The sequence below is a fragment of the Accipiter gentilis genome, chromosome 10 (genome assembly GCF_929443795.1).
Source record: "Accipiter gentilis chromosome 10, bAccGen1.1, whole genome shotgun sequence".
NCBI classification, from domain to species: domain Eukaryota; kingdom Metazoa; phylum Chordata; class Aves; order Accipitriformes; family Accipitridae; genus Astur; species Astur gentilis.
Window position 1 is genome coordinate 11,726,743 of NC_064889.1, and position 23,402 is coordinate 11,750,144.

General features: G+C 36.2%; 2 protein-coding genes across 2 annotated transcripts in view; both read right to left on the reverse strand.

Annotated features, from left to right (window-relative positions):
* The window catches only part of UNC13C (unc-13 homolog C), a 239,064-nt gene extending 234,195 nt beyond the window's left edge, over window positions 1-4,869 (reverse strand). The window contains exon 1 of the mRNA XM_049812315.1: window positions 4,829-4,869. The gene's annotated coding sequence lies outside the window, so the exon portion shown is untranslated. The remainder of the gene's footprint in view (window positions 1-4,828) is intronic.
* The window catches only part of LOC126043735 (protein unc-13 homolog A-like), a 51,538-nt gene extending 30,886 nt beyond the window's left edge, over window positions 1-20,652 (reverse strand). Inside the window, exons 1-6 of the mRNA XM_049812562.1 lie at window positions 20,543-20,652; window positions 19,201-19,230; window positions 15,694-15,793; window positions 11,845-11,962; window positions 9,970-10,093; window positions 4,829-4,964 (exon numbers count right to left, since the gene is read on the reverse strand). Of these exons, the coding sequence (XP_049668519.1) occupies window positions 4,829-4,964; window positions 9,970-10,093; window positions 11,845-11,962; window positions 15,694-15,793; window positions 19,201-19,230; window positions 20,543-20,564 (530 nt within the window). The 5' untranslated portion in view covers window positions 20,565-20,652. The remainder of the gene's footprint in view (window positions 1-4,828; window positions 4,965-9,969; window positions 10,094-11,844; window positions 11,963-15,693; window positions 15,794-19,200; window positions 19,231-20,542) is intronic.
* Window positions 20,653-23,402: the final 2,750 nt, after the last annotated feature.

Here is a 23,402-nt window from a genome sequence, read left to right on the forward strand (position 1 = left end):
ATAGAGACATAGCTCTTGAATACTGCCATTACTGACAGCTCTCACCCTAAGGAAGTACTTGTACTTCTCTGTAAATACCCTGCAAGAACTTGCTAGTAAATGTAAACAGGTCAAGGATCACAACAGCCAAAACAATGCTGTAGTACCTTGTATATATACAGTCTACTGAGTAACTGTGGCCATGAGCCTGATGACCTTTTGCAGATTCATTTATTTCCTAGTAATTTTGTGCTGAAGCTACATGCACTAGGAGTCTGCTTTTTTACTGTACATGAAAAGGTCATTTAAGTGCATACACAACATGTTATCCCCTCAGAGAATACATAACTTAATAATGTAACAGTTTTTATCATCTCTTGTGTTTGAGCTATTTTTCTGGTATCACTGCTGTTAGATATGGCTTAAACATGAGCCAAACACCTGACACTCCACATACTCTTGGTGCATTTCCCAAGAGCCTGTTCTATCCCTCATCAGGACTACACACCTTTTCGAGTGTCAGCTGCTCACAGACTGCATCTCTCCTGAGTTACCTATGTAGAAAGAGGACACCATGAATGAAAAGTAATACAGTATGAGACAGATGATATGAAAGCCAAAATTAACAGTAAAGAGAGAGAGAGGGTCGTCCCCTCCCCCCCCCCCCCCCCCCCCCCCCAGTTTGCCTTTGCAAGCAGAAGGGAAGAGAAATGATTATACAACACACAGAAAGCTCACTCTGCTCAGATACCACTGCTGAAAGATGTTCTTAAAGTCTGGACTCCCTTCTGAGCATTCAACTCCACTCAACAGAAGGTAATGGCAGGAAAGTAATATAATTGTTGCCACTTCATTCCTTGCCCCTTCCACCCATTATACATCATCATCTTCCACACCCAGGGAAGCAGAAAGACAGCAATTATTTTTGCCTTATCTTTTTTTTTCCCACAGCATTGTTGCTTGATCAAAGCAAATAGATAAAAAAATTAATTCCCTTGTGGAAAACTTCCAGAAAGTGTGGTAGCCTGCCTAGGCAAATACATTAGTTTCAAAAATGGAATCAAATGCCTTTCCTGCTCTCCAGATGCAATCAATTAGTTACAATACCCAAATCATGTCAGGACTTACTTCCCATCCTTTCTTAATCTTTCAGAAAGCCACTATCCAATAGCTGAACTCTATGTAGACATGCCCAAGGGTGAGAACAGGACAGATGCACAAAGCCTTATGGGTCAACCCTGTCAATAGGTCCGATTTAATTTAATAGAAGAAGTGTATATTAAGTTGTGAAACACACTACCTTTAACCATCTATTTTTAGAGCTAATCACAAAACCCCATATCACCTAAGACCTATTGGACAGAAGCTTTTATTCTCCCTCCCCTCACCCCCACCCCGAAAAAGGGGACACGTATTTCATTATACGTTACTTTTTTTCAGACATTCTTTTGATGTTTTTACCCTAAACGATAGCTGATGTTCCTCCAGTCCAGCTTTCTTGGCACACTCTTGGACCAGATTAAGCTGATCATCTCACCAAAGCCTTAGATTTGGGTATTAAGACTGGTGATTAAGAACAGCAGCTACACTGAACTGCTCTCTGGAGTCTCTCTCAGTCTCCCCTCCCATACAAAGAAAAGAGAGGTAACTGTAACCCCACTAGGCAAAATGTTTATCTCCATGAGCGTTTATGAATCTATTGTTTTTCATGGCAGGCTATCAGAGGTGAAAAATATTAAATGACCAGAGAGTGCTCTAACAGAATATGATAGGCTATCATCTTTCACTCACAGTATCTCTAGTTCCACACTGTTTACTCCCTACCTCAAAAAAGCAATAGCTAAACGTTTTTCTAAAGCACTGGACCAATGAAATAACAAACAATTAATGTGGTTAGCTTCTAAACATGGGTGATAACTCAGTTATTGCACTTAGATAAGAGGCAAGCACGCACCTTATAAGCACTCTTCTGTCTCCTCCAAATCTGCAATACAAAGCTGTTAGCAACATATCCTAACCTTTTCTTCCTATCACCTGCAGAAGGGTGATATATCCTTGTATCTGTACCTATTCACTGGCATACTAGAACAACCATTTGCACTGCCAAATCTGTAAAATTAATCAGGTAAAAGATTTGCCTTTAAAACAACCAACCTTACAAAAATTTTCTTTTTTTTTTTTTAAATAGGATGAGGACAAAGATTTGTACCACTGTACTCAAGAGGACAGTGAACTGAGATCGAGGTCAAGTAATAGAAATTAAGCCAATTCTGCTTTTGAATACGCTGCATTGTAAAATCATGGCCTAAGAACATACTTGGAAAAGAGAGGATACAGTGAAGCCTGTCTCCACAGAATCAACTATCCACTGGTGTAGGATCCATTAAGAAATGAAAACCACTTGGAACTTGCAGCATACCAAGGAGTCCAAGGAACTGAACATAATAGTTAAATCCCATTATGCCATCACTTTCCTCCTTATACACCCATTCACATATCTGAACCATGAAGGATTTTTAGTGTCTCAACACAAAGAAGATGCACAGAAAATCTTTGTGATACTTAAACAGCAATGCATACTGCAAAGGTATCTAAGACTTTGGGATTTGTAAAAAGTAGCTGGAAATTAACAGATACTATCTAAACAATAACATAACTACAAGTCTGCATCAAACAGCATTTCATTACACAAATCCCCAAGATCAATCATAGTCCGAAGAAATAGGTTAGAAGAAATTTCTGTGTTTCTGCTCTTTTTTTGTTACTTTTAAATCAAGTGGGATTCTTAATTTCTGCAAATATGAGGAATATAAATCCATCACTGTTCCATTTGTGCTTTTCAATTTTATGCTGCTCTGGGTATTATAATTTAGTGTCATTAGTACTCCTAATATGAATTGCTGTCACATACAGTACAGTGTTTACAGAACATATAGCTAAGCAACAAACATCTTCACATTTCACTGCTCCTATCAAGAATTTCCCTTTGCTGGGTTGGCATGTAGTTTTCAGTTTGTGGCAGGGTCCTTGAATTCTTTACCTTATTTTTTAGTTGTAAGTAGTTCTTCACATTTTGTATAGCCTTTATTTTAACTTTGGGTGAACTGGGTTTTGTTGCATCCCTGGCACATGACCTATGCAGGGAAGAAGGAGCCTTCTTGCTCCACCTTGTGACACGTGGTTAAAGGCTGACTATTAGGGAAAAGCAGGGCTCCCAATGAGCTGTTGAGGTGACTCTCTTGAGTGTCTCAGCTTGTGTAGATTTTCTAGAGATGATCATTTAACATGTAAAACAATCTACACTCCCACAGTCACAGTTGCAGATAGTGAACACTGCAATTCTTTGCATTTTTAATACCACTGAAGTGTTCTCAATGCTTAGTTGCAGAGAACTTACTGTATTTTCAGAAAGACACTAATGAGGAATCTTATAGACCATTCATCTGTCAATTTTGCTGACCCACTGAGTGCTCTAAGAAATGTTATTTAATCTCCCTGTTGGTCTCAGTTCTAATTTCTTTAATGTCTTGGGGACATTAAAATTAAAGTTACAAGCACACAGCACACTGCTTGTGAACTACAACCTGGAAAGCAATTGTTAAAGATAACGCAAATAGCAGTAAATCAGACTTTCTAATGCCTCCTGTTGCAAGATGGAGTTCTGTTGTTCGAAACTCTGTCAAAAACTTCACCTGTTCCATGCTTCACTATCTGTCTCATTATTTAGACTGTTGATCCACTAAAACTTTAAACTGGAATAAGCTAGAACGGCCCCTGCTCATTTATGCTCTTCCTTTATGTTGACACAAAATATTTGAGCATCTGCTAAATTAAATGGACCATAAAGCTGACCTCACCTGGCAAAATGTTTCAGTTTTTAATCCAGATCAGTTCCCAGTCTGGTTCATTGAATGGTAATAAAAACTCTTACAATGACCCAGGGAGGCAGACAACACAGGGAAAGCAGTGATCAGTTGACAGTGGGAGGAGCACTGCTTCTTTCAGTGTCCTCCATTTATCCCTGAACCTACTCAATTAACTAAACAGAAAAATAATCAAGTCAAAGAGTGGGGCTTTTTGTTTCTCAATTAAACACAGGGTTTAACACAGCCTGTTTCAACAAAGGACAGTTCCAGAAGAGATGGGAAAGAGGAGATGAGGGCAGCCCCACAGTTAAAAGTCGGGGCTGGAGATGAAAGAGTAGGAAGGGTTAGAGACAAGGATGGATGGAAAGAGTAACTTTCAGTTCTGGTGACACTTTCCTTTTATTTGCAAGAAACTTGCTTTACCATGTATCTGCCATTAAAGAACGTAGAAAAGCTAATAAATACCTGCATTGTCTTTAAAATACTATCCTTTAAAACATAACCTTAAATGAAGACCAATCAAGGAACAACACATTTGCACTTCTGAAGCCATCTGTATATACATAACCACCTACTGCAAGAGATTCTAGAATGTTATTTCTCCCTTTTGCATCATCAATAGATTATATTCTTGTTTTGTAGGAATTTGCCAAAGATACTTCTGGTTGCCTTTAATATCTACATTTTTTGTAGGCTAAAATCCTCTTTTCTGACCAGCAGTGATTCATTGAGAAGGCACACATTTGCAAACTGGTCTGGCAGGATGCAACAGTCTTCATGTTTTTTCTTTCAATAGAAAATGAAGATTTATCATACTCTGTCTCACCATAATAATGGAAACATATGTCTTATGGTTTCACATGTTTATAAAACTTCCAGTCACATTCTTAAAATAATTGTATATATATCACAATGTCATTCAGAAATTAAAAAAGTTTAAAAAATCAATGTTATGATACGTCTCATATGGCAAATTAAAATACCTTAGTTTGCTTTCTTGTACGCTGAGACCACTTTTGATGGATGACAGAGTATCATATGTATCTTGATGTGAATGTCTTGTACCTTGGAGGAGTGTCCCTCTGAGACAACCTCTGCTATCTAAATCTTTGTGAGTATCTGGAGAGAAAGAAAAAGCTGCTAGAAATCTTTCAGTCCATTTTACAGAAGGAACTTCTAAAAGAGGAAGTACACATTAATGAAATAAATTCATTAAATTCATAGTAATAGGGATTTAATTGTCAATTACAAAACATTATTATAATTAAACCACTTTTTCCAAGAACAGCAGAAGCAGAGTTCCAAGATGACCTTCTTATTGTTGCTCTGAAAACTTCAAGAGGCCTAAACCAGTTACCTTTTTGTTACACAAACTTGGAAACAGTTTATTTTACAATTGAAAAATGAGCCATTGCTGGATTAGGAAGAAAACTGATCTCTTAATGTTCCAGTCCAACTTTAGTTCTTAACTGGCCATGTATTTCTTATGTGTCCATGCACAGCATTCCAAGATGTAGGGCTTTTTTGTTTGTTTGTTTGGTTTGGTTTTGTTGGGTGGGGGGGTTGTGTTTTAAGCAAGGAATCAGGCTTTACTATTTACCATGTGCTATTGCCCTAGAATGGACCTTTTTTCAAGTTCACACCTCTTTGGAGAAACCTAGCAAGTATCATCTGCAATTGGAAGTAAAAACTGACCTGCAGAACATTTTACTCTATAGATTGTCCTATTAGCTTTAGTGAGAGGAAAGGGTTCATGATCTGGCCCTGAGCATGAGGAAATTTTCTTCCATATTGATTGGAAGAATTTGTGTGCTCATCTCTTTTCTTCTGTTTTTGATGTTTTGGTTACATATTAGAAACTATGTATTGATTTATTTCCTCTCACACTGTTTACTCATACCTGGTTAGCTGCCAAAGAAGTGAAATTTATGTCATATCTTTTGCTCAAATTAAAGGCAACACTGCTGTGAAACAAAGAGAAGATAAAGACAATGCTTTCAAAAACAATAGGATCTTGTTGTTTTCCTACTGCATAAGTTAACGAAAACTTTTAGGTTGTAAGTATATGTGAATTATTACACTAAGGTGCTCTGTGCTTAGAATTTTATACTTTGATGCATGAGCTTTCCCAATCACTCTGCTATGATTTTTCAGGACCTTGTTTTAGGCTGATCAAAACTGTATCTGAACAATTAATTTTCTCATTTGCTAATCCCTTGGTGTATCAGTGAATTAGTATGGTGACTAATGCAGAAATAGTGATTAATCTCATTATTATTACTTTGTTCTTATTACCTCATATTGTCATTTGCTAATTAACATATATGACAGAAAGTGGTAATGAGTTGAATTTCAACCAAGCCTAAGAGGTGAATACCTGCACAGCATTTTCCAAATTACTCATAAGGTTAAAGCCCTGTTGACTTTCAGTAGGCTACTTGGCAAAATGACATCTTATTTCCCAAGTCACAGGAATTACTTTCAAAATTACAGCTATTACCAAATACATCCCACTTAAGTAAAATTATCTTCAATTTCTTTAGCTTATACTCTCTATGTAAGTTATAACTGAATGTTGAATGTTAAGGAGCATGATGTGTGTCTCTAATGCTGGATTTAAGAAAAAAATAAGTGATATCCTTTAAATTTTCTTCTGTCTTCTCTTACAAGAATGACCTAATTTGATTTTGAAGAAAAATTATTGTATTTCATAACAAAACCTGATTATCCTTTAAAAACCTTGACATTAAAATTGTTTGCAATTTAGCTGTAATATTTATCTAGAGTATGTATTTTATTACTGTGAATTTGCTTGCAGAATTTTAAATATGATTAGAATCTCATTTTACTTAGCAGTCTTTTAATGAAACTCATTCTAGATGGCAATGGTGAAATGACAACTTTGTTGCTACCACAACTAACATTAGATGATACTTCTAGAAAAAAGCACTCATGAATGAACTAATTATGTTTAAACACTTCCCTGTTACTACATGCAGTGCTTCAAGACCAAATGAAGCCATATTGTTAAAGCAGCATTGAAGGGTCTTGTATTACTACCAAGTGTCTGGCATTCTGAAATGGACATCTTTCAGGAAATGTGAAAAACAACTGCAGTATTCCACCTTTCCAATGTAATTTCTCATAACAAAGAGGCTGTACCAATTCCAATAGTCAAGGACAGATTCTCAGCTGGCCACAGCTGAGCTGAGACCATTCAATAGAATAAGCAATCAAAACGTAATGCCTTAGTCAAAATCAAGGTAGAGGGTAAAAATAAACATATGGCTTTCTCAATACCCCAGAAATGCTTTTGAATTCCTCCCTCTGCACAGAAAACCATAGTGTGAGAGTGACCTCTGCAGGATTCCCACAGTGCTCCATAAATACAGTCCCGTGGACTGTCTTTAAAACATTCCTTCAAATATATTTATTTGGAAATAGCATACAGGCATCAACCTACAAACTGGCACTCCCTCCAAATAGCAGCCTGAAGTCAGTAACAACCTGAATTTACAGCTTGCAAACACACAGTTAGGGTTTCTATAACATACTTGCACCAGGTTTCTAGGTATGAAAACTATGTAGGGACACACTTAAAACATTCTGTTGATTCAAAGAGGTTTCAAGAAGAATTTATGACACATAGAATAAATACAATTTGTACCTGTTTTTCTCCTTTTATAATGGGTATTACACTGTTACTACACAAACTGTTGTCCTTTTCTGTCATCTTCTTTATAAACTGCTCCTTCTTTGTACTACTGATATCTTTTTATACTTAAGGACTCAGTCCATTTGACATATGTACACTTTCCATCACACTTAAAGGAAATAAAATTATCTCATAAGTGAGAATAATCTAGACAGAGACACATATGAATAGCAAGAAAAAAGTTCTTCCATATGAATTTTTATTCAGACACCTTGCTTGAAAATTGCTTGTGGCTGCTGGGGAAAATATACTAAACAAACAAAACAAACCAACCCCAGAATGTGACTAGGGCTTAGGTTATCTTTTACAATGTCCGATTGGCTAAGAAATACTAAATAAAGAGTAATTTTTGTTTAAAAGAAAAAAAAAAGGATGTAGGCCCTGTTGTGACTCATAAGAATCCACAACAGTCCACAGTTACTCTGTGAAAAAGTATACATTCTACCACGTGTATTAACAGGAGTGTAGTCATGCAGACTACATCCAGAAACATCAGAAATAACTAGTCTGCTTGTCATGGTTTAACCCCAGCCAACAACTAAGCATCACGCAGCTGTTCGCTCACTTCTCCCCCACTACCACCCAGTGGGATGGAGGAGAGAATTGGAAAAAAAAAAGTAAAATTCATGGGTTGAGATAAGAACAGTTTAGTACAGCAAAAAGAAAGAAACTAATAATGATAACAATAATAAAATTACAATAATAATAGTAATAAAATGATTGGAATATTCAAAACAAGTGATGCACAATGCAATCGCTCACCACTTGCCAACTGATGCCCAGTTAGTCCCTGAGCAGCAATCTCCTCAGGCCAACTCCCTCCAGTTTATATACTGGGCATGACATCACATGGTATGGAATACCCCATTAGCCACTTTGGGTCAGGTGTCCTGGCTGTGTCCCCTCCCAGCTTCTTGTGTCCCTCCAGCCTTCTTGCTGGCTGGGCATGAGAAGCTGAAAAATCCTTGCCTTAGTATAAACACTACTTAGCAACAACTGAAAACATCAGTGTGTTATCAACATTCTTCTCATCCTAACTCCAAAACATAACACTATACCAGCTACTAGAAAGAAAATTAACTCTATCCCAGCCAAAACCAGGACACTGCTCTAATCAGCAGTAGCTGTATTGCCAAGTTCAGCTTCAGACAATGCATTTCAAAAAGAACATTAAACAGGTGAAGAGCATATTTTTGGTATGATTTTTATTCCTCCCTTTCAAAAGATAAATAGTGTTTCTCATTCACATTTCTTCACATTTTTTACTTTTATTTTTGTATAAATTTTAGGATTACTCTCTTTAGCCATAGTTCATGAGACTGTTTAAAGAGTAAAATATTAAGCTAATCTATCTTTGTGAAATTATTTGGCATATTGGACTGTAGGGTTCAGTTATATGGAAGTTAGTTATTGGACCTGAAAATAGCTCATGGTCACAAGATTGTTCCAGGCGCCTTTAGAAGGCCTTGAACAGAATAAATAAGAAGATAGAAGAAGAAAGATCCCAATTAGGAAAACACAGGTGCACATTCCACGATAAAGGGAACTTGGCACAAACAACCTCAATTCAGGGGCTTATCTTGACCAATTGGACTAAGACAAGTCTTGTATGCTCTAATTAACACAACCAATTATGTCTTATGTTTGTGCGCGTGGACAGTATGCTTGTGCGCGTGGACAGTACCGATGTAACCAATCACCGCTTATGCTTGTGCGTGTGGACACCAAGTGCTTGCATGTAGTAGCCAATCAAAGTCTCTCAACAACTTAGAGAATTGTATAAAAATGATTAGCTAAACTCAATAAACTGGCGACTTTAATCATCACATTGGTGTTCCGTCGTCCGGGCCCCGCACGGATTAATCCCTAAACCCTACATTGGACCATGTCATATAGATGGACTGATAATCTTGATAAAGTCAATCTCTTTGTATTATATGTGGAAATAATGTGAGGTGATGCATCATTTGATGTTCAGTTTCCATTTCTACCTTCATATACACTATTTTCATACATATATATGCAGTTTCCATCTTCATGTGCACTAGATTTTGTGAAGCCATAGATTTTACTAAAACTTACATTGTGCAAACAGCAGGTCAAAGTTGACATGATACAGAGCTATAACGCACAGGCTCAACTAGATTGAGCCTTAAGGAAGTACTTTGTTCTTTAGCTCTACAATCCACATGTGGATGAACATTAACCAGTGAAATGGTTCAGCCAGCTCCTCATGGGAAGTGGTGCTCTTATTCTATTACTTACCACTATCAATTATACAAATGCTCCAGTGATGAATAAGCATTTAAGACTCTATAGAAAAAAATGCTATTTACCCCTGTATTTCAGGAACTTAAAGCAGAATAGAATGGTTAGAAAGCTGGAGAGATACCTCAATCCATAACTCACCAAATGGTAATGCAAAGTAGACATCCAGTAAGATCTCATGTGAAGTTGGTGTTTTTGTGCCTTGAATCTCACTCCCATTTTTTATTACTTCAGAATGCAATGTCCACCAGGAGCCTGGACCTTCCTAGGAAAAAACACTCTAAAAGTTACCTAGGTAGGATTTATAGCATTATCCACTTTTTCCTGAATGAAGGTTCCTCTAAGTCAATAGGAGTTTCTTTATGACACCAACAGGCTTAGGATCCATTCTAGATTCTTCCAACTTCTGTTTATGTAAGTAATAGGACTTCAACAAGTTTTCTCACAGGCATGGAATGCAAAAGAATAAAATATTTGCTTTACAATACAGACAAACACATGTTAAGATGGCCAGATAATTAAGATGCAAAGAAGCATGAATACTGAAAATTACTCTTATGAACTGAAATTTTCCAGTTCCCCTTTGAACTGGTGCCAAACAAGCACATTCTCACAAGACTGAAGGAATTACCACATGCTAATAACCAAGCCAAAAAAGAGCTTCTGAAGTACCGCTCCCTTATAGGTTATTTCTGAGTTATAAAGCTCAGAGCAGAGCTGCAGGGTTGAGATGAACAGGACAAATAACTAGGAAAGATCCACAGTGGCCTAATTATAAATGAAGGCTTAGAGGGTTTGAAGAAATTAAGAAACAATCTCTACTCTTGTATCTTTCTTTGTTTAAAGTTTCAGTATTTACCGTTAAGCCACAACCTCTGTCTCAGCAAGTTGTAACTCAACAACAGCGAGGGTAGTGGAGAAAAACAACTTGCCGTGGGGCCTGAAATGGCACTTGGCAGCTGTGATACAGAGCAACTTCTAATTTAAGCAGGAATTACTTTCTTCCCCTGCTTCCATTCTCTGAGTAGAATAATTGAAATGTCAGTTCAAAGTATATATGAATACTTATTAGTTACTCTAAAGAAATGGCTATAGACACTGATGGGAGATGCTGTAGAAAAAGCAAGTTTTCCGATTCTCTCTCCTTTACCTCATCATCAATTGCCTTTTTTTTATTTTTTAGAAAATTTAAAGAAGGTAAACTTAATTTTATTTGCAAAGAGTAAATTAATCTTCTCTGAGTTACTTTTTAAAAAATAGACTCCATGGACTATGTGTAGGATAGCATATTTATGAATGGGAGAATTGTGGAATATTAGAATAAGGTACCTCTTAACTTTTTCCAATTTCAGATGATTTTGCAGCACTTGCAGACTGCTTCAGTATTTCCACACTCCCAGAAACATTTTTTCTTTACTTTCTAGCCTACTGAGGGCAAGCACGGTCATTCTGGTAGCTAACTATGACTATGCTGGATACATGGTAACTCTTCGGATTGACTCATTTTCTCCACTCGTCCTTCTCTGTGCACTCACTGTTCTATTAATTTCTTCCATAGTACCACAGGGCAAATTTCTGTTTTCCTCTTTGAGACAATGGCCAATTCCCTTGAGAGACAGAACAATGGTATTTTGCCCATTTTAATAGAGATTTATCCAAGGTCACACACTGAAGATCCAAGCCAGGAACCTCAATTTGAAATTCCCTCACTCTAATCACATAAACCAAACTGTCCTTGCCTCCCTAATAATTCTTGAGTGCAGATGAACTCTAACCCACTTACTGAATTATACCCGACTCAGTACATGAGCCATTTCTCCAGGGTACATGGCTAATGGATATCCATTGTCACTTTGACAGTCACTTGTGCATTATGCCTCAAGATTACAGACTGAAACAAATGAGATAGAAATATACATGGATCATAAATGTTATTACAGTGTTTGGGGAGGCTAAGAATGAGAAATTCATTGGAATTTACTCAGTGTTTTATATTTCCACAGAAAGTCAACTTACATCTGTTGCATATTCCACAGTTGCGAGGGGAATCCATAAAACTCCTAAAATGCTATCCCAGAGCAAGCCTTTCTTCCACAGCTCTATAATGAAGCCCTTTCCATCAGCACAGATTTCACTAAAAACAATGAATACACAAACCATTAAACTGAAAACACAGTCTCAACTGCTCAGTAATCTATCATAATAACTTGAGTTAGTGACTTATAGCAGATACAGAGGTATTTTGTTTTCAGTATACTCATAAAATGCAATATAACAGGCACGATACCAAGGTTAGACTGGACAAGACAAGTCTCAAGTCTTATTGTTCAGGATTGCTTTTACAAACTAATGAGGACAGTTCTGCTGCAAATGTGGCACAGAAGTCCCAGCTGTTAGCTTTATTTTGCTATAAGACTTGGCCCTATTGGATATAACCCAAGAAAAAAACAGGACCAGGAAATGTCTTTAGTTCAGCTTTAGCTTCTTCTGAGAAATTTCTGCATGTGTAATCCCTCAGTTGCCTCCAAAGGACACTGGTCTCAGGACAGTCCCGAAGAACCTGCATTCTCAGGTTTCACTGTAGCTAACTTCTTAGGTGCAATGGTAGTATAACATAGTTAGCCTTTTGTCAAGTGAGTTCTTTTAGGTAAAACTGGGATCCACAAAAATGATCAGTCTTTTGAACATAAAACTCAGAGAAACATTTTCAATGAAACAGTAAGAGTTGGCAGTGTCAGCTATGATGGCACACACTGTCAGCTAAGAATGATTTATAATGACATGGGAAAAATTCCATCTTCCCTCACAAAAATCTAGAAGGAAGTGCCAGATCATTTCCAGCAGGAAACAGAACTAGTTTCTTGGTTTCATTGTAAAGGAGACCAGGTAAAAAAGACATTTGGAGCTTGTTCCCTTCATTAGAATCAAGAAGTTGCACTGCACAACAAAAATCCAATGGGAAAACAGTTCTCAACCTCAAGAGTTGAAGATCCAGGCTGTATTTTAGTTCTACTTATAGGATGCATGCATTTTATTACTACCTGGTTTTGACAAAAAAATTACCATACCACAACCTTATTTTGCAAGAATTTAGAATAAAATTGTGCCAGGCCATTTAACTCACCCATGACACTGAACTAAAATTAAGAGGTAAGTCATTTCCTCATGGAATGTCTGGCATTCCTTTATATATTTCTATAAGCAGTTACAGACCAGTTATGTAAATATGAACAATAAAGTAGGCATTGATGTCTCTGCTGTGTCTGATTGTATGTAATCTCCATTTGACTGAATTAATTTTAAGTACTAAAACTAATCTCCAACTGATTTGTGTGGTGTACCACAGTGAATTACTGTGTACTTAAAGTTACCAGGAAAAGGACAAGTGAAATCTGAGAAAGGCAAAGGGTGCTACCCCTGAGATGGGTACTGAACTCATCATGCTGCTCTCAAACGTTATGCTGGCTGCCTCAATGTCTAATTTTCCACTGTACTCATGCACTTGAATAGATATAGTGAATTTTTGTTTTGTTCAGCTTCCCCGTTTACAAATACGTTGCAGAAGACAGGCTGTGAATTCTTATCTTCCAGTATTTGTGGACCCCAACTTTAACACTGTTGCATTGATAACTGAACAGTGAAACTGTAAGTTGAAAGCTTAAACAATATGTGATTTTTAAAATACAAGCTGGTAATTTCTGCATGTAACAGAACACGGTTGTTACAGGCAGAGATTGAGAGAGAGCCCTTAAGAAAATGAACTACAGTATGACTTTACAAAGTGTATATAAACGTATTTGTAGACGCCTATTTATAATGCCTTTTAAGTCTGCTGTGTTGTATAGTTGAGTAGGCAGTAGATGGAGCTACAGCAACCCCGTAATGTATTTGCAAGAAAAGCGGTTTAATATTCTGTGGTAACATTTAAATTGCAAACTAAGAAAATAATCCTAATAAATTGCTCATTCTCACTGATGTCATGGAAGACTCTCATTTACATACAATATGATTGAAAGCAAAGCATTTATACAACAGAAAAGCAAATGTATTAAATAATATTGTAACACATTACTCAGGAAAATTTAGAGCATAGGTTACACACACCAACTTTAAAATATTTTTAATTGCCTCCTGCACTAAAGATAGGGCAAATGCTGAAATTTAATTGATCTACTTCCTGACATACTATTACATTGTCATCCAATTCCCACCCAATGTTTTATAGAACTATTATGTCTGGATCAGTGAAGTGCCAAAATAATCATGTTAACACAGTATTACCATACAGCAATGATTCCTCTACACTAAAACATGACAATTTTTTCTGCAAGCCAAAGCTGCAGTATAAGAATGGTATTTTAAAAGGCTAGCTACTGATTTTAATTTTCCTTAGCATTTTCAAAGACAGACACAATCCTCCTGTTTGGATAATTTAGGCTGTGGCTCTGAACAGTCTGCTAGAAAAGCCTGATGACTGGGGAGTGGCAGAGGAATTAGCCCCAGATTAAGATTAGTTTTATATGGTCAGAAGTCTGAATTTTTGATGACCTGATATGTCATTACATCTAGCCATAAAATGGCATGTAAAGAAGGTATATATGTTGGCTTAACATAACAGGCCCTTCAGTCACTCAGAATATTCAGTTAAGCAAGCTAGTAGTCTCCTACAGTTGTCTAAAAAATCAGTTGCACAACACCAAAAAAATTTCCAAATTCAATTAATAACTCTAGGAAAAATTTGTGATGAAAATGAAGCCCATAAGTGAGATTAAGAGCACTGTGAAATAAAACTAATTTATGTGAAATATTTATGAAAAAAAAAAACTTAAGAAGATTTTAGAAATGCTGCTTTTAATATAGAATACAATTAAATTGGGGGGGGGGGGGGCATTTCAATCAAAATGTCAGTTTTGGCATATGTAGAGCCTGTCAAAAGATACAGAAACAACAGACAACCAGAAAGTATGGAAAAATTATTCAAACCAACTCATTCTTCTGACAAAATATTAATATACTTGGATTAGAAAAAAACTCAAAGTTGTAAAAAGGATATTTTTCATAAACATAACCAAAGCCAATTAAATTTTTAGTTCTGTAAAAAAATATTTCAACCAACTCTAGACCTCAGGAATAAAACCTATGTTTCCACAAAGAAAATGTGTTAACAGAGAAAGAATTGTGCAGGGAGAAAGGAGGGACCAAAAATAGTAGAGATTAACATACTATCTCAGCATCTAATGAGATTACATATTTATTGGTTTTAAATGCTTTGAAATTGACAGTTGAAAGCAGGGTTCCTCAGAATGTCAGTCAGTATATAAGTGTTTGGACCCTCCTGACAAGTAAGGTGTATACAAGGCTCTAGAGAAAAGAGGAGAACAAAGACTGAATAACAAGATGGAGAGTTGAGTGAAGTGGACAAATGTCTGCAGACAAGCGAGAAACAGTACGGGTCAATAGTAAAGAAACTACCTAAATTGGCAATTAAGTAGATAAATGAATGTATAAAATATGAGTCATACAGAAAGGAAAGTGAGTAAAACAAAAATCAAGTTGCATGAGGATGAATTTGAGTTCTCTTTCTTCTCATTCCTATATTCCTAAAACATTACATGAAATTAAAGATACTGGAGACAAATGTTTTCTTCCACTTGTTGACTGCTGGCCTTGATCTGCAATGTGGCTTACAAAATTAACTTTTGCTCTGTTCCCTAGAGCTAGTCTGGCAACCTTTTCTCTCAGCTGGATACTTTTTCCTTGCTTTTGCAATCAGTATGTCATCTTTGATGTTATTAATTGCTCTAGACTATCCAAATACAGCAATAATACAACAAAACCAATTGATAAGAATTCAGTGTTACTTACAACATGAAGTCCTGTTCCCAGCTAGGTTCACTTCCTCTTCTGTCTATTGTAGTGCTTTTAAAATTTTGGACTTTTAAAACAACATAGGTTTTGAATGCATCTGAAAAAGAAATAACCAGCACATTAAAACTCACTTTATTTCTTCCTAGAAGCTGGAAACGGTCAGTCCCATGGTAGTAGGGGTTTAACTCTTACTCCATGCAAAACATTCAGAGGTGTGGTTCAAATACATGGATTTGAACAAGGAAATTTTTATTAATTCTAATGAGATTATGACAGGAAAATCTCTGCCCATCACAGGTGGGAGAGAACATAATCCTAAACACGAGTAATTATTTTAAGGATCAGCTTCCAGGCATGGCTTCTCAGATTATTTATCAATCTCCCTGAAAGATCTTGCATGAAACCAGTATGCACTCTCTTTCTGCAAATTAGGATTTTTTTTCCCTTTCAGTTGGTATGATAATATTGGTGACTGGCTTTTATATCCAATTAAGGCAAGGCCACAGACTTGTAACATAATTCAGTCTTGTCTTTGTGTGTGAATCTAGGTCTGTTTATAGATACAGCAGCAAAATTTGTTTCAGATGCAGTCCCAAATGAACTCAAACATTTTTTTAAATATCTTTGTAAATGCACAGTATGAGTATTCATAAAATTGGACCTAATCAGCAAAATGAATAAAATAAAATAAAAAATTTTAAAGCTCTCAAAAATATCACTGACAGAAAACAGCAAAAGAACTAAGGAAAAGCTCTACTCTTTAGGGCCTCACACAGGAATCTAAGGCAGCAAAGGGCATATTATATCATCTCAAGGAATGTGGCTGTTCAGAAAAGCTTCTCAGCTTGCATGCTTCACACATCCTCCACTAGCCTCCAGCATCCTACGTAAGGATCAGCATTGACATATGGTTAAAAAAAGACTTTTTTTAAAAAATAGAACTACTGCCAAACATACATATGAGAAGTAGCCAAGAACAGAAGTAATTTTTGAGCTGTCTGTATTACCACAGGTCAATCAACCAGTCTGAGTTGGAGGGAAGCTGTCACTGTCTACAATACACTGTTGAACAGGTTGTATCAAATTACATTACATTGCAGTTAACAAAAATTGTGAAGGAGAAGTTAGCTCTGTACACCCTGTATGGAGATCTTATCAATTAGGACTGATGATAATGTTTGACAAAAGGACTAAAGGATGTTATGTAATGGGAACTATTTTTTGCAATAAACAAAATCAACAATGATCAATGTTATCTTTTTATTTTCTATAATTCAGATGTCTTTGTTCTTACACTTGACAAAGTCAACATAGGCTTAGAAGTCTGGTGATGTATTTGTGAGAAATGGTGTCAACAATGCATGATTCACATACCATCCTATTGCTTATTCTGTGTAACTGAGGCAAACAAAACACAAAATTTGCAAAATATTTTGTAGTTGCAAAATTTGTTTGTCGTTTGGAAGCTTGCAACTCAAGTTTTAAGAAATTTTCAAAATAACTCTCCATTAAATCACTTGGCTGGAAAATAGCAACTTACAATATTTAACTCCAGCCATTTTGAGCACTCACATCTATATCTATGTTTAAATCAAAAATACAACAACCAACTTCCCCCCAGATTAAAACTTACCTCCTTTAAATGAAGTCACAACTGACAAGATAGACACTTTTTAAGACACATTTTTAGTGATAGTCTGTTTCATTGTTCTATTATCTTCATATTCAACTCTATAATTTCTTTCCCATTTGAAAATTTCGTGTTCCTATGTATCATGCCAGGTGATCAGATTTGATCTATCTTTCCCCAGCTCATTTTCTAGCACAAAACCCAAAGAAATTTCAGACTGCCCGCATCATCATTGTCTTGCCTGGAATCTTGTCATCTGTCTTTTAAAATAGCTATTTCTCCAGTAGTTCCTTGACCTCTTTGGCTCTTCTCTGGTTCTAAATGTTACCCTTCAGCACTTTACCACTAACCACTTTCTTCAGATTTAATGAGTTATGTCAAGTAAGAAAATGTAGAAACTATCTTCTAAAAAACTGCAAACATGTAACCTCCTTGAAGAATAAGTGTCAAGACTGAACATTATTAAAATACCCTGGCAGTGGAAAGGAGCTGTAAATTTTGCTGAATGACAAGAAGCTTTGTTTTCATAAAGCCATTATTGCAGCTCCCAACCCTTTGGCTGTCAAAAGTGGAGGCACCTAGTACAACTTCTTGTGAAAAGAAAAAGGGCTGGCTATCCCTTCAGTCTTATCTTCAGCTTTCAACCCAAAACAGAGCACAGCAGCTTCATGGCAGCTTACACAAAGTAGTAAATTAACCACAGGAGAATCCCAGTGTTTTGAGAAAAATGCAGGTATCTCAATAGTGCTCTCAGTCACCGCCTGCATAATTTCTCTGCCCAAGAAAACACAGCCAATTATCAGAGAATACACCATTCGAACTTTATTGCCAATACTTATGGCATTAACAAGCCTTCAACAGCATTCAAAGGAAAATTAAAATTGCCTAACTTTTATCAAATAATTGTTTGATAATCATCTTCTTTAAATTATCATGTCTTTTGAGTACCAACAAAATACAAGATTTGCTGAACCCTGCAGAACATTTTTCTGATTGCATTAGGATTTCAGCGAAAGAAAGATGATTCTTCAGTCTATACTTCATACACATACTTCACAGCCTACTGTGAAGAATAACTGCTTCACAGAGAGTTATAAGAATCATGTTCCCAGAAAGCAGTTTAACCTGTGCTAGCTCAAGTTACCTTTCTTTAATCCAGAGAAGTTCAAACAATTTGCAGAGGTTGCTTAAATGTATTAGCCAAACATCTACTGGCAAATTTTGCTGCATTGATTAGGTTCTGCTTCTCCTGTGAACTAGCAATTAGAAAGATCTTGAAGGCCTTACATTTATAGTCTACCTATGTGTGAGAAATCTCTGGCTGAGTTTGGACTTTTCCACTCTGGCTAAATCTTGGTCCTGGAGGAAGACTTACAGAGTCCTGGCAGCTTGATTTTGCTCATGTTTATTGCCTAGGACCTATACCTGATCTCTATGACCGCCCATCAGTATCTCTCATCCGTATTTCCTCACTGGGAAAATTCAGACACCATTTCCTCCCTGCCCTGGTGAAGCTAAAATACTGCACTCCCTCTATATAAAAAATAGTTTCTCTTAACTGATGACCCATTTAAGCCATCAAATTATGTAAAAATTCTTTTTAGTGGAAATATCCTTTAAAAACCACTAGTTTAAGAGACAGTAATGATTAATAACTGAAAATTACAGATTGTCCAAGGCCACAATCTTGTTTGTTAATTTGCTCTTTAAAATATATGTACATTTTTTAATTCTTACCTCATTTGTTTTGTACTGAACTGTTGATGAAATGCATGCAAGTAGTCCCAGGCTTAAATGATTCTTTAGTGTGATAATAACATGCATGGCCAAGAAATAAAAATGTAAAGCAGAATTAGAAGGGAAATCAGACTTACCAGCTGCTTTATCCAGCCTTCCTTTTTTCACTATTAAAAAGAAAAGATTATATTCAGAAAATACCTTAACAATACTTGCCAATAAATTGTATGAAAAAAAAATAATCTAAGGGAATTTTGTAGTATAAAGAACCTCAATCAAAAATGAAAACAATTACTCTTAAAAAAAATGTAAGCACCATTGTGGTAAGACAATATGATTACTCAGAATTCTTCGGGAAAGAAAACATATGGAAAATCTTTGCAGCTTATAGAGACTTAGTAAATACATGGATACAACACGAAGGGCAGAATGGAGACCAGGTGACCAGGAAGGGTAGTATACTATCCACCTCATAATGCTAGTTCAAAATTCTTCTCAATAATAGTCACAGAAGGCTCACAGACTTCAAATAATCTAAAGCAGCTTCTATCATCTCACAGAGAATCCTTTATTACATTGTATATACTCTGCCTATTAGAAAAAACATACTGCAGTAAACATCTTACCAATTAAAAATTGAACATTTCAAATCCTGACTTTGTTCAACAGCATTAAGTTCCACACAACGGTATCACTTCCATTAATGAAAAATGTCCTGAAGCTAATAAGATTGTGATTCAGATAGTCATCATAATTCTGAAAATCTAACCTGTTCATCATTTTGTATCAAGTGTCTGACTAAAGATCATTGAATTTAGACTTTTAAACAATATAATTAAATATTCTTTAGGTTTGCCTGCCATATCAAGGCATTTAAGACAGTTCAGTTTGAATGAAACATCACTGCAGTCCTGCAAAAATTAAATGTGCTCTAAGAATATACTTATGTATATCATGTATTTCACTACGTACTTAGAACCTAGTAATTGACAATAAAAAAAAATGTTGAGTCCACAACCTTACAGTGCAAATGTTCCGAAAAGCTTACCATTGTTTTCTGATTCCCTTCCCACTTGCCTAACTTCACCTACCTTCCTTCTTATTCTTGCTTTCATCTATCCCTAAACATCCCTAAGTATTCTATGGAATTGCATCATATTTGCAGAATGTCTATCTGACAGCCTGAATAATTCCATCATGTCTCCCACTGAGAAATCTTTCACTTTCAACCCAAACGGGGAGAGGCCAAACTGTCGCTGAGCCACAAGCAGAGTTCAATCACTGCAAGCAGTTCAACTGCAACAGTGTAGAATTTACACACTGCACTTACTTGACTTCCCTTGAAGGAAGAACTGCAAGAAATATTCCCATTGACTTAAATGAGCAATCCACATCTGCAGTCTCTGAAGTTGCTTTTTATAGCCACCTCCTAAATATTTGTCACATTAGTGGAGGAGCTTGCATGATAAGAAAACCTACCTTTTACAGAGAGAAGTTCCATTCCAGTAGAAAAATATTTTAAAGAACATAAATTGAAATTAAGTTTTCTTTACAAATGGGTAAAAATTAGCTTGACTTGAAGACTAAATTACTCTTTTCCTCCTGCTTCCTCACTGCAAGTGTGTTTCACTTTTCCTGCATGCTCCTCCCATGTTTCACGTGGAAGAAAGCCAGCCAATTGATGGAGCAGTGAAAGACCAATGACAAATTCTTTCTCTATATATACACATTCTGAGATGGAAGAGGAAAGGAGAAATATTACAACTGTTTCCTCACCCTCATTTCCTCAAATTCTATCTGCTGTATGCAGCTGTCTCTAGTCTAAACACGTTTCTGAATGCCATCCTTGCCAGCAATAACAAACTCAGCGCAACTATTTTATGAAGAACGTCCTTTGGGAGTTCTTAAACTTTATCACTTGCAAAGCATCTGAAGTGGAATAAAGAAGGTTTAATTTTTTTACATTTGTTTTTTTAAACACAGATTCACAATAGTCAGAACTCTTACTACATTAGCTATAGCTAAGCATAAGTAGGCTTAATTTTCTAAAATAAAGTGTGAACGCATATTGCACAAAAAGACAAACTGGATTTTAACATACTTCATGAATTTCTAATTCTATTGCAGCACTTTGTTGGATAGTAAATATTCTCATGCAATATTAAAATATTTTACAACAATACTCAAAACACTGAGATAATTATAAAAACTGGTGTTTACGACTACTTGTTTAGAATAATATTGGTTGGGGTTTTTTTGTTTTCAATTATGATTAATAGTATATACATTTCCACAGACAGGTAATATTTTACTTTTTCAATTTTTCAGTCTCCATCATACTATAATTGTAGCCTTTGGTTTCAGGTCTTAAATTCAGGTAGGGGAGTGTCTTTGGAGCAGAGGGGAGTGTGTATGTCTTCTGAGTTCAGGAGTGGCTGTCTGCAGTTCCAAGAAACTAAGTCTGGATGATGGCCGCACCTCAAAGGACAGTTGAGAGCTGAGACTGTTTAGCCTGGATAAGAGAAAGTTTGGGGACTTGGGGTGGGTTAATCATTGTTTATAAAAACCTTATGGGAGGGTGTAAACAAGACTGAGTCTTCTCATTGTTGCCTCATAACAGGAGAAGAGGCAATGGGTACAAATTGAAACTCAAAGTTTCATCTAAACATAAGAAAACTTGTTTTTAGTGTGAGGGTAGTTTAACACTGGAACAGGTTGTCCAGAGAGGATGTGGAATCATTGTCCTTGGACATACTCAAAACCTGACTGGACACAATCTGGGGCAACCTGCTCTTGCTGACCCTGTTTTTAAGCAGGAATGTTAGACTAGATGATCTTGAGAGGTTCCTTCCTTGTGATCCTGTGCTAGCCCGCAAGATCAAAAATACATTGTGTCACACTGAAGAAAATTTGGTGCAGGATTTCATGAAAGTCTACAGTCATTCTGTATAATGTGTAGTCTTGATTCCCCCTCCCACCACCATAGAAGTGCATAGTACTTATGTTATTTTAGGATCATGCTACTATGTCATAACATGAAGCTGTTAACATTACTTTTTGGTCTTGTGTTTTAGGTTAATATATTTGCATATCTCTCTTATGAATTCTATTTATTGTGAACAAGTCTTCCACAGCAGTCCAATAGTCTTAGAGCCAGGCTTCCACCTTATGCAAGCAATAGAGTTCCACTGAAGTTAACAGAGTTAGTCTGGTTTACACTGGCTGAGAATCTGATCCCAAATGTGCATTGGGGGCAAATGAAAAAAAAAAAAAATTTACTTGGAACAAAAAATCTAATCACTGCTGACTTAAGGTTTAGTAAATACAGTTCACAGTAAGCCTTAGCATGAGTCAGTTACACAGCTGCATCTCTGTATCTTTCTGAAACTGGAAACTTGCCTCCTCTTCCTTTCTTCCACGCACCTTTTGAGATATCAGGGCCCTTCATGTGGAATACTGATTTTATCCTTGAATCCTTGGGTTCCAGCAGCAACAGCAGTCATTGTGGTTCATTTATTTTACTGTGATGTCATGACTGTTTATTACATATGCAAGTGGGTAAGATGTTATGACTTTATGGTAGGAAATATGCAGAGAATACTTGAACATAGGCAGAAGGTCATGTGGACTGGGAACTGAGCATGTGCAAATGCTCTTTCATTTGGAAAAAGCATTTATTATATTTAACAAAACAATAATGAAAAGCACTGAGCTAGAACAAGCTGTCAAGATGGTGTTTGGCTAAAGGGCTTACAAATACAAGCTGCAGTACAACATGCATGTTTCACAAACTGATAGTTTCAGTACCTCAAGTAATTACCCTATTACTTAGTCATGCCTTCCCAATGTTTTCCCTTTCCCGTATTACCATTTCTTATTTAATGCCTGATATTACATTTCAGTCCTATGAGTTGACTTCAATTAAAAGGTCCCTACATTGCAGATGTACATGCAGAATCAAGAATTTGGAAAGACATTGAAAAAAGAAACAAAAGGAATTGTATACATTGCATTTTTATCTAAACCACTTTCACTCCACTCTATTCAATAGAGGAGGATAATTAGGTACAATGCTGTTATTGAGGATGTGTCACCTGATATTTGAAACTGTTGAGTGATCTGCTTCCAAAAGATGTATGTAATTATTTTTCAATCCAAATTCTCAACTGATACAAGGAGGATGAGATTCATTTCATCTGTGAGCTTACATATTTTTTTTAGTGAGAATCTGCTTTGCTTTTTTTTTTTAACTTCTCTTTCTTTATATGTATTTATATAGCACATATTAGCAAACTGAAGCTTGCCAGGATCTTTCAGTTAATTCATCAAAAGCAAGGGT